The sequence below is a fragment of the Brassica oleracea genome, chromosome C4 (genome assembly GCF_000695525.1).
Source record: "Brassica oleracea var. oleracea cultivar TO1000 chromosome C4, BOL, whole genome shotgun sequence".
NCBI lineage: Eukaryota > Viridiplantae > Streptophyta > Magnoliopsida > Brassicales > Brassicaceae > Brassica > Brassica oleracea.
In genome coordinates, this window is record NC_027751.1 from 24422366 (window position 1) to 24433188 (window position 10823).

General features: G+C 41.3%; 4 protein-coding genes across 5 annotated transcripts in view; 3 read left to right on the top strand and 1 right to left on the bottom strand.

Annotated features, from left to right (window-relative positions):
* Positions 1–643: 643 nt before the first annotated feature.
* LOC106341489 (protein TIME FOR COFFEE) lies at positions 644–4874 on the top strand. Of its 2 annotated transcripts, none has more exons than XM_013780250.1 (11): positions 644–848; positions 934–1167; positions 1293–1637; positions 1713–1845; positions 1946–2036; positions 2124–2210; positions 2300–2456; positions 2576–2645; positions 2721–2790; positions 2911–3201; positions 3330–4874. In XM_013780250.1, the coding sequence occupies exons 1-11, from the start codon at positions 761–763 to the stop codon at positions 4671–4673; spliced, it is 2910 nt and encodes a 969-aa protein (XP_013635704.1). In that variant the 5' UTR covers positions 644–760; the 3' UTR covers positions 4674–4874. The 2 variants fall into 2 exon arrangements, with proteins under 2 accessions (XP_013635704.1, XP_013635705.1); XM_013780251.1 differs by having other exon boundaries at positions 2730–2790.
* Positions 4854–6195, bottom strand: LOC106341494 (fatty-acid-binding protein 1-like). Its single transcript, XM_013780256.1, has 4 exons — positions 5740–6195; positions 5367–5616; positions 5195–5286; positions 4854–5116 (listed from the first exon to the last, which is right to left on the bottom strand). Exons 1-4 carry the CDS (start codon positions 6107–6109, stop codon positions 4974–4976), a joined length of 855 nt encoding a protein of 284 aa, XP_013635710.1. The 5' UTR covers positions 6110–6195; the 3' UTR covers positions 4854–4973.
* Positions 6196–6464: 269 nt separating this feature from the next.
* On the top strand, positions 6465–10182 carry LOC106341490 (mitochondrial Rho GTPase 2). Its single transcript, XM_013780252.1, has 14 exons — positions 6465–6682; positions 6844–6976; positions 7063–7212; positions 7326–7502; positions 7579–7830; positions 7965–8033; positions 8149–8204; positions 8405–8486; positions 8611–8822; positions 8927–8996; positions 9088–9200; positions 9284–9434; positions 9513–9699; positions 9796–10182. Exons 1-14 carry the CDS (start codon positions 6465–6467, stop codon positions 9861–9863), a joined length of 1938 nt encoding a protein of 645 aa, XP_013635706.1. The 3' UTR covers positions 9864–10182.
* Positions 10183–10394: 212 nt separating this feature from the next.
* LOC106341493 (chloroplast stem-loop binding protein of 41 kDa a, chloroplastic) overlaps positions 10395–10823 on the top strand; it is a 1796-nt gene continuing 1367 nt past the window's right edge. Inside the window, exon 1 of the mRNA XM_013780255.1 lies at positions 10395–10818. Coding sequence (XP_013635709.1) covers positions 10444–10818 — 375 coding nt within the window. The 5' untranslated portion in view covers positions 10395–10443. The remainder of the gene's footprint in view (positions 10819–10823) is intronic.

Sequence of the window (10823 nt, forward strand, 5' to 3'; positions counted from 1 at the left end):
TTTAAATTCATTTAAGCATATTTCATTAATGTAACTGAAAACACAAGTAATAAATTAGGCAGTTTTATTCGTTTTAGGATATTTCATAAATGCAATTGAAAAAGACAAGTAAAAAAATAAAAAATTTAATTAATGAAATAAAAATATTTTCAAATAGATACTTATCTTTTAATAATATAGATGTTTATACAATAAAATTAAACACCTGACAGTATAAAACGTGTGACATCCAGACAGCTGTTTATACATAATGTCATATAAATAAATTACAAAAATTGAATCCTTTATTTTTTGTAAATGTACAGTCTTTAAATATATAATACTATCAAGGAGTGAAATAATAATATTAAATAGAAAAGCCATGACCATAAAGTTTATTTTAATGATGTGTTTTGGGTGGGCAGGAGAAAATTTATTATACTAATAGTACGGTGAAGAAGATTTGAATAAAAAAAAAGGAAATAAGGAAGCAAAGTCATAGAATAAATGGATATGATAATAAAAATGTGGGACGCAGTGGGCTTTATTCCATAAGAAAGTGACGTTTCTGCCATGCTGGCTACTCGAGATCGTAGCCGTGCAATAAATGTGTGATCCAACGGTTAAAATTGAGAGGAAGTGGTCATCTGAAGATCTGAACCGTTCTCTTTTGCACAGAATTAAGAAGATATAGGAGGAGAGGAGAGGATCGTTCATCCCTCAAAAAGTCTTGAAAGGATTCTATAGTGAGAATCAGTTGATGAGAGGTTAGCTTGCGTGAATGGATAATTCCAGGGAAGCTCGAAAATCATCATCGACCTCCATGGCTGCTTCAAATGGAGTAACAAAACGGAGACAAAGATTCTCAGGTATTGCTTCTTCTTCCTCCTTGTTATTTTCCGACTTTCTGATGATTTTTGTTTTGTTTTTGTTTGATTTGCTGCTGTGTGACAGAGAGTAGTCGTGGGCAGGAGGTGAGGGATCGAGCGGAGAAGAAAGAGAGAGATCCGGAGTCGGTGAATCGGAGTAAGAGGAGGCGGAGTGAAAGGTCCGTACGGAGAAACGAGAGAGATAGCTCGGATGAGAGTATGGGAGATGACGACGACGTTAAGCATAGGTATCAAAGGAAGAGCTTGCCGTTCGCCGATGGAATGATCGGCGTACCTGTCCCAAGAAAGGCTCGTTCAGGTTCCATTTTATTTATTATTATTATCTTCTTCTTTTTTTGTCTCTCTGTTTTTCAAACTCTTTTCCTTCATTTCCTATTTAATTAATTAATTAACTATATTTATTTTTTAATCTGGCGGAAGCAGCATGTATAAAGAGGTCACATGACTGCCGGACATCGTCTGGAAGCGGTGGTGGCGGATTTGGAGAAGATCGCCGAGGACCTCCGACTTCTCCGGGATTCGAAGTTGCCTCACCCTCTTCTTCAACTGTTTCCGTCAAGCAGAAGAAGAAGAAGAAGAAGGTAAACGGAGCCAAATCCGGGATACCGAAGCCACCGAAATCCTCGGGTACGATGGAGATGGAGATGGAGGACGACTTGGAGATTGAAATAGCTGAGCTTCTATCCGGACTGAAGCAACAACACCCTCACCGCTCTAAGATACAAGACGAATCGGAGAATCCCCTTTTTATATCATCGGAGGTTAAAGGTATGTGTATGTACACACTTGTTCCTTCTCATCCTATCTCAGACGCAACATATATATCGCTGCTTGATTTTGCAGATTTGAAAACCGAAGGTGCTGATGATTCTTCCGGAGGTTGTAAAGCTGAGCACTCAGCCAACATTGATAAGGAGAAAGAAGTAAGGCCCAGCGTATTGGATAAGCAGAGCCAAGATTCTGCCGCATCAAAAGGGTAGAAGAACTAGCGATTAACAATTAGACTACTGTATATCCATCTTTCCTTTTTTCACTCCATGTTCTCTGAAATCTAATGTATTTTTTTGGACCTGCAGAGTATTATTGGAGGGTCCACAACTGGAAAACTATAGAGACAGCAAGAGTAGTAGTAATTGTTGTGCTAGTAAGCTCGAGATTGATCTCATGGTGAGATATCTATTCCTTTAGGATTTTAGCTCCCGAGACTCTCAGTGTTACAAATGTGCTAAAGATCTTTTTTTTTTCTGTCAATAGGTTACTCCAACTGTTCCTTCCTCACCAGAAAGACTTTCTCTTCTTCCTTTGGCCTCTCATTCTACTGCTTCTAAAGTTTGTTGCAAGGCAGGTGTAGATTAATTAAGGTTGTGCCGTTTAGCATGTCCCCACTTTTGGGTTTCTAACGTTTTTGTTTCTCGTTATACTGAATGCAGCAAGACGGTTCTGTCAAGAGCAAAGAGAAGATTGTTGTCGAGAAACGCGAATGCTTGAATCTTGGTCTGGAGAGACTGAGCCAAGAGATCAGCAGAGATTCTTCTAGCCTTAGATTACATAATTTAGATCGGAACCAACCTCAGCCGGCTAAATCTGGTAATCAATCCTGAATAGATTATAAATCAGTCACCATGCAAGTTTTGGCTTCTTAGGTTACTGATTTTTCTTGGATACACAGATCTACCTTTTCTAACCCATGTTTATCTCAATTTCAGCTCAGCAGAGTTCAGTCTTACCTTTGACTGTAGCTGTAGGAGGCTTGCCTAGTGGCCTTCCTCATCAGGGGTGAGTTCCGAAATCCCTACGTTGTCTTGTGCGAGCCTAATGGTCAGACCCTAATTTTTTTTTTTTTTTTAAAAGCATTGGCAGATATGTACCACTGATGCAGAAGGGTAAACCTGTGGATGGTGAATCTTATACATGTGTGCAGGTAGGTATATGCTGTCGTAGTTGCATTTGTGCTTCAAAGAGATGTTGATCATTGTTTATTTTACTGGTTTGGACCATGATTATTTAACAAATGCATGGTGCTTCATTTTCTGCTTCTCAGCCTAGGCCTAAAAGGTGCGCCACACACTTTTTCATTTCCCGGAACATTCAGCTACATCAGCAATTTGTCAAATCAAACCATCTTCCTCAGCCAAACAAAGATTCTGTATATCTGAAAGGTGGTGACTTGAGGCCAACCGCTGGAAACCCATCCTTGGGAGAAAGCCTTCCTATTCTCAGTTTAAACTCACAGGCACAAGATAGATTTGTGGTTAAAGCCTCTGAAAGTGGTCATTTTGCTTCAACCAGACAGAAAAAACCTCAACCACCCTCTGCATCTAGTAGTGTAGTGGTATGTCTTTCCTTGGCTTTTTTTTGTGTCGTCACCAATTTGTGTTTATACCATTGCGTTTTTTAGTTAAAATTGTTAAAGTGCTATCTAGTTCTCCTGGATAAAATCATTTTTCTCCTTTAATGCAGCCTGCTCAAGCTTTCATCTTCCCAACAAACCACCATTTGCAACCGGTCATTTTACCTTCGAAGTCATCTCGTCCAACAAATAATAATCCTTGTGTGGCTGTCGGCACAGCATCTGTTAATATTAACCATCCAAGTTCATCAGCCTGCGAAGCTTCTTCTCCATACTTTACAGTTCTTTCCAACAATGCATACTCCTTTCAACTGACATCAACCATCAGAGGTGGGACTCCAAGCCAACAGTTGCCTTTCTTCAATGGGTCCTTTTATTCGCCGCAGATGTTCCAACCTTCCCAGCTTCTGCAGAATCAGACCCAAGGCCAAAGAGAGACAAAGGCAGCAAGCTGTTCCTCATCATCGCATAGGCAACTGCAACCGCAAGTTAGTGTGAATAGCGTTTCAGGCCAAGCTAATGTTCAGAAACACAGTCAACAATCTCAAAGGTCTGAGGCCAAAGCTGCTGGAGATAACTCAGATTCAAGGGGTAGCCACACTCATAAAGGAGGGCCATATGGCCAAATCATGACTGCTCCTATGCAGCCACAAAACTTTTCCATGTCATTTGCCTCTTTCGCCGGTGGTTCTGCCCCTGCAAATCTGAATTTCTCTACCAATGGCTACCAGTTCGTATCTGCAGCTCCAGTTGTTCACCACAAAAAACATCAGGCAGGACATCAGGCAGGTGACTCAAAGACGGGAGGTGGAAGCTGTTCAAGTCATGCCGAAGACCAGAAAAAGACTCTTACTGGGAGGACTCCAGCTATGAATGGACAGACGCTGGTTTTTGACAATCCATCGAGAACCCTCAACTTTGTTTCTGGTACTTGGCCTCCTCCTCCAGCCACAAGGATGAGTGGAGATCCTTCAGTGTTTACCCATCATCTTACGCAGAGGCAGCAGCTTTCTGGTCGGAGTAAAACGATGACTCATTCTCAGGCTGACTCTGTTACCGCCAAGTCATCTCAGTGGAAAAACCTTGCAACCTCATCTCTCACGTCGTGCAATTCCTTAGACCTCAAGCAGTTCCAGTCTCAGCAGCAGATAAGAACACACGGACAGACTCAGATTTCTTTTGAAGCACCATCAAAGTGGCAACAGAAAAGATCTGGTGGTGGCTCTTCTTCTGCAGTCACAGGGTCTGCTCCACATGAAAAAGCAGCAAAACCTAAGGTCAACAACAGCAAAGCCTTGCCGTTATCACCTGTTACTTCTTCAGCTGCACACGCACAGGACCCGACAGAGAATTCAGCTTCTGGCTCGACCCAAAAAAGCTCTCCAGTTTGTGGGAGGAACGTGCCAGCAATCATAACTTCTTGCCCTGGTCACCTTTCTGAGCTAAAGTACTAGTTTCATCGAAGCTGGACGTATGAAGTGGCCATTTTTGCAGTGTATAGCTTCTGAATTAAGCTAATATATAACACCAAGGGGTCGGTATCTTCTTATAAGGTTTATCTAGATTGTTTAATGTATTTTATGGGGTAGTCGATTTTCTTTCTTTATGATCGGTGTAGTGTACATTCCATAGACTTAAACAAAACCTTCAAGCAATTTATTTCATTGAAAATACCTCAACAGTATTATACTAAAGAAATCCAATAACGAAGACCACACTTTGGTTCTGCTATTTGATCTACTGAATCTTATGAGCTATTTGTCGACGGCTATAGAAGCCACATTGTCTAGAAAATCTTCTCTTGCATTCTTATCAAACGGTTCTTCACCAATGTACAAGTCTAAGATTGATCTACACAAGAGTTTGCTCTTCACACTCCCAACATGGTTTCCCTCAACTGAAAACAAAGGATAAAGAGTGGTTTAAGACATTTTTGAGAGACGATTTACTTGAAGTCATAAAGATAGAGTCTTACTTGCTACGCTGAGTACATGGCCTGGTTCTTGTGTCAAATCAATTATGGAGCTTCTTGGAATTTTATACTCATCTTTGAAGAGGCTAGTGAAGCTACGAATGAGAAGACCAAAGTATAAAACAATTCAGTAGGCTAACCACAAAATCAAACACAAACAAAATTTGAGTGTTACCTTTGAAGCAACTCATCGTTGTCTACACCACCAAACTTCTTGAGTCTGTTACCGACTGATTCTTGGAAAGCAGTGCGCACGGAACGGATGTTGAGTTTGCTGTAGACAATCTGCAGCCTTATAGTCATCTTTATGTCGGCTTCCATGAGCTGATCCATGAATGCCTTGTTTCCCCTGAGCTCAGAAGCTGCAAGACTTGCGTATTTCTCACCCACAAGTTTCTTCACATCATCACAGTCAGCATATATGCCTAACGTATACATATGCGAAAAGGAGCTTAACAAATCAACTTAATGCAAAAAAGAAACAGAACATGTTCTTCGTATTAACTAACAAATGTATGTAGTCTGGATTATAAAGGATATGAATTTACCGAATGCGTAGACATCGATGTTCTTTAAACCCAGCAAGCTCTTCTTCCTCAGCCCCACGCCGAGTAATCTCCGGGATTCTCCGATTGTAGCCGGGAACGAGAAACCGGTCTTAGGCTCAGCAACCGATTCGGAGCTAGAATCGGCTAGAGTTATAGATCCCCATGGTAACAGAGACGAACGGTGAGACGAGAAGACCCAATCCAGAATCGTATGCCTGGGATTCCGCGACGCCGCTACCGCAGCTGCGGCGCCAACGGTGAGTGTCACGGCGACGGCAGAAACAGAGAATCTGGAAGACGAAGAAGTGGCGCGCGGTGGTTTGGGGAGCGAGGGCTGAGAAAACGAGAAAGGGAAGCGAAACGAAACCATCGTCTTCGTCTTGGTTGACTCTCTTTTGTTGTTTTTTGGTTATTACACTCTCATTAAACACTCAAACACACCATTGATATGACTCAGCGACAATAACTGCTGCCTTGTTGACACGTTGCGAACAATCCCTAGTTTGGGCTTTATTCACTTATTAAAAGCCTTTTCAAGCGTCTGTATTGGGCTTTTTAAAATCCGTGAGGCCGAAGTTAATAAGTCTTGCGGGGAACGTGTCGGGTCAACCCGAATTCAGTTGTGGAGCATCCATCCACTTCAGTTGAGGCCGGCCATTCGTAGATCATTTTCTCTTCATCATCATCATCATCATCGTCATCGTCATCTCTCAGTTTCTCCGATCATGCTAGGTGGATTTGGAGGAAAGTCATCTTCCGGAGGCCGTAAAAGCCTCCGTGTCGCCGTCGCTGGCGACAAAGGCACCGGTAAATCGAGCCTGATCTCTGCCGTCGCCTCCGAAACTTTCCCGGATAACGTCCCGCGCGTACTGCCTCCGACGACTCTCCCAGCTGACGCTTACCCTGACTATATACCTATCACCATCATTGATACTCCCTCAAGGTCTCTATCTAATCATCCTAATTGTGTTGTTCTTCCTGAATTGTCAATGGTGGAAACGTTTTGAAATTTGATTTATCTATATATTGGTTTGGTTTGTTTGATGGGTTTCAATTTTGTACGGATGATCGTCAATCTGCTGATATTGTTTGCTATTTAATTAGTATTGACAATAGGATAAAGCTCATTGAGGAATTCAGGAAGGCCGATGTTGTGATTCTGACTTATGCCTGTGACCAGCCTGCAACTCTTGATCGCTTGAGTTCTTACTGGCTCCCTGAGCTCCGCCGTTTACAGGTTTCTCAAAGACTGTTATTTTATGCATTCTCCTTCACAAACTTTAAGTTCAGTTTCGTAACTGTATATGTATATATGTGTCTTAGATCAAAGCACCAGTGATTGTGGTGGGCTGCAAGCTTGATTTACGAGATGAACGCTCTCCTGTTAGACTTGAGGATATTATGGCACCAATCATGAAGGAGTACCGAGAGATTGAAACCTGTATTGAATGTTCTGCATTAACCCTTATTCAGGTTTCATCTTCTTCTCTCTGCCAAATTTACTTGTTTCTTAAGATTTGGATCCTATCTTTTAGCAAAGAGGGAGGGAAAATGCCACTACAACGATTATTTTCTTTCTTTTCCAGGCCCCTGATGTCTTCTACTATGCATTGAAAGCAGTACTTCATCCTACATTTCCTTTGTTTGATCAAGAAAAGCAATGTTTGAAACCTCGCCTCCGCAGGGCTGTTCAAAGAATATTCAACTTTTGCGATCAAGATTTGGATGGTGCCCTTAATGACGCTGAGTTAAATGATTTCCAGGTCCCCTTTCTCTATTACCCACTGCCTATTGCCTTCATGAAAATATCCCTCTTTAATTATTTATGCTGCAATTCAGGTAAATTGTTTTGGCGCCCCACTTGACCCTGTTGAACTTATGGGAGTTAAGAGAGTGGTACAAGAAAGACAACCAGATGGAGTAACTGATCTTGGTCTTACACTTCCGGGTTTCCTTTTCCTTTTTTCTCTATTTATCGAGAGAGGTCGCCCTGAGACTGCATGGGCTATCCTACGGAAATTTGGTTACAATGATTCTTTGGAGCTCAACACCGAGTTACTAACAGTTCCAGCAAAGCATTCTCCTGATCAGGTGTGTGTGTGTGTTTTAAATAGTATTTAACTACTAGAATATCTCTAAATTGTTCTGTTATTTAAAGTTTGTGATTAACAGGCTCGCCTGCTTTTAGATAATTCCTGCATTCTATTCCGTTGTTTGACTTGCAGAGCATCGAGCTAACTAATGAAACTATGGACTTTCTGAGGGGATTCTTCCAGTTGTATGACCTTGATAATGTGTGTATGATCGTTTCTCTAATCATCCAGCCTTGATTTATGTTGTTCTGTATCGCCTAAAAGCTTATTTAATCCTCAAGAAGCAGTGATAGTTCTTTAATGCTTCATTGTTTAGGATGGAGCCTTACGGCCAGATGAGCTAGATGATTTGTTTCAAACAGCTCCAGATAGGTAATTTTCTGGCGATTACTTTTTGTGTGATTCGTTTCTAATTTTTGTGTTTATCAACTGTTACTTCCAATGTTTGTTTAGTTAGGTGACCATGTTTTCTTCTGAATTTTACTGCCAGTGCCTTTAGTGCTCTCGTACATGAGCATTTATAGTTCCGTCTTAAGTTTGTTTACATGTACAATATGCTTTTACGATTTCAGTCCTTGGCTTGAGGCACCCTATAAAGATGCCGCAGAGAAAACACCGGGCGGAAAGTTGACAATCAATGGGTTTCTGTCTGAGGTTTGTATGCTTGCTGTCGTGTTGACGGCTAAATTAGAATGATGTTGTTTTCGCCATGATCAACTATCAGATGCAACATTCCTTACCATAACTAATTATGCTCTGTTTTATGGTGTTAATGCAGTGGGCTCTAATGACGCTACTAGATCCTCGGAAAACTTTGGCAAACCTGATATATATCGGTTATGGTCACGATCCAGCTTCAGCATTTTCTGTTACTAGGAAAAGATCAGTGGATCGTAAGAAGCAGCGAACAGAAAGGAATGTGTTTCAGTGCTTTGTATTCGGCCCTAAGAAATCTGGAAAGTCTGCGCTCCTCGATTCTTTCTTAGAGAGGTAAACTAGCTCTATCATTGCTAAGTATCCTGTCTTGGTGCTAGCTTTGATTGTTTATATGTGTTTGCTCATGTTATATTCTCTAAGCCGTGTTTAAACTCCAGGAAATTTTCGGACGGCTATAAGGCAACAGTGGGTGAACGATATGCAGCAAACGTCGTTGATCAGCCTGGGGTAAGTAGCGATGGTCTGAACTCTTATGTTCCTTGTCACATGTAGAGGTTTTTCTTTTCTGTTTTTAAGTGTTGGTTGCAATTTTTGACAGGGTTGTAAGAAAACCCTCATATTGAGGGAAATACCAGAAGACAGAGTGAAAAAGTTTCTGGCGAATAAGGAAGCGTTGGCAGCATGTGATGTTGCTGTGGTTGTCTATGACAGGTTAGCTCTCACAAACTCTTTGCACTTGTCAGGTAGGTATGGATGGAGATGATCAAAAATGAAGAAATTAATATGTGTTGCAGTTCGGATGTATACTCATGGAGAAAAGCGAGAGAAATGTTGATGGAGGTAGCGAGGAAAGGAGAAGAGAGCGGTTATGGGACACCTTGTGTTCTGGTTGCGGCCAAAGATGATTTGGATGCATATCCAATGTCGGTGCAAGAGTCTGATAGGGTAAAGCATCACTGTGACCGACCATATTAATAGCATATGATGAGTGGATATGATAATAAAGTATTTATTACTGAACAGGTCTGCATGGAGTTGGGAATAGACATACCAGTGTCGGTAAGCATGAAAGATGATGAAAGGAATAGTCTGTTCAGGAAAATAGTGAGTACAGCAGAGAACCCTCACATGAGCGTGCCGGAGACAGAGTCGGGAAGAAGAAGCAAGAATATACGCCAAGTCGTGAATAGCTCACTTCTATTTGTCTCAGGTTCTTCTTCTTCTTCTTCTTCTACTTGTTTATTCATGAATATTTGATAAATCACCTGAGTAAGCTAATTAGTAATGATAATGATTGAAATGGCAGTGGGTACAGCGGTTGGTTTTGCCGGATTGGCAGCGTACCGTGCTTATTCCGCGAGGAAGAATGCTTGAAGAACTAAAAAAAGACATCATAAATGATGGCTTCTTCATATGTACGTAATTTTGAAATTTTATAGATACAAAAAGGTATTCTTCTCTCTTTTGATTGTCGTCAAGACTCAAGGGCATTCATTATCCGCGCAAGTGTGGTGTGATCCACTATTTTTTTCTTTCTTATTCGGGTGTTTGTGGTTTTATTTGATTGGCTAATCTTCCAAAAACCAATGTGAACCTTTTGCTTCTTTATAACTTTTTGTTTTCCTTAGTTAGTGTACATGTATCGTCGGACTGGTTGATGATATAATACATAGCGACCATTTTATTAATGCTTTTATTACTGTAATTGCACTGTATGTCAAAGATGGTTAAGATTTATCATATAATAAGTAAGCTAAACGATGGACCGACCGTTATCTTGTAAGATGGTTAAGATTTAAACCACACAAAAAAAAGGAAGCGAAATGAAAGTGGACCGACCGTTGGATGTTATCTGGTTGAACAATAACAGCCTTACATACATATTCATCTGCTTTGATCATATCCAGTCGTATTAAACACAAAGACGACAACTCAGAGCAGAGAGGGAACAATAATGGCGGCTTTATCATCATCCTCTCTGCTTTTCTCATCCAAAACAGCTATTCCGATAAACAATCTCCTGTTCCCGCCATCTGTCCACCGCTTCTCACTTCCCTCATCATCTTCTTCCTTTTCCTCTCTCTCTTCTTCTGCTTCTCTCTTCACCACACACTCTCTGAAGAGTTCTCGAAGATCATCTCTTCAGGGATTCACCGTTAAAGCCGAGAAGAAGAATGTACTTATAGTCAGCACCAACAGCGGCGGTCACGCCGTCATTGGCTTTTACTTTGCCAAAGAGCTTCTCTCCGCCGGCCACGGCGTCACCATCATGACAGTCGGCGATGAATCCTCTGACAAGATGAAGAAACCACCCTTCAGCCGTTTCTCCGTAAG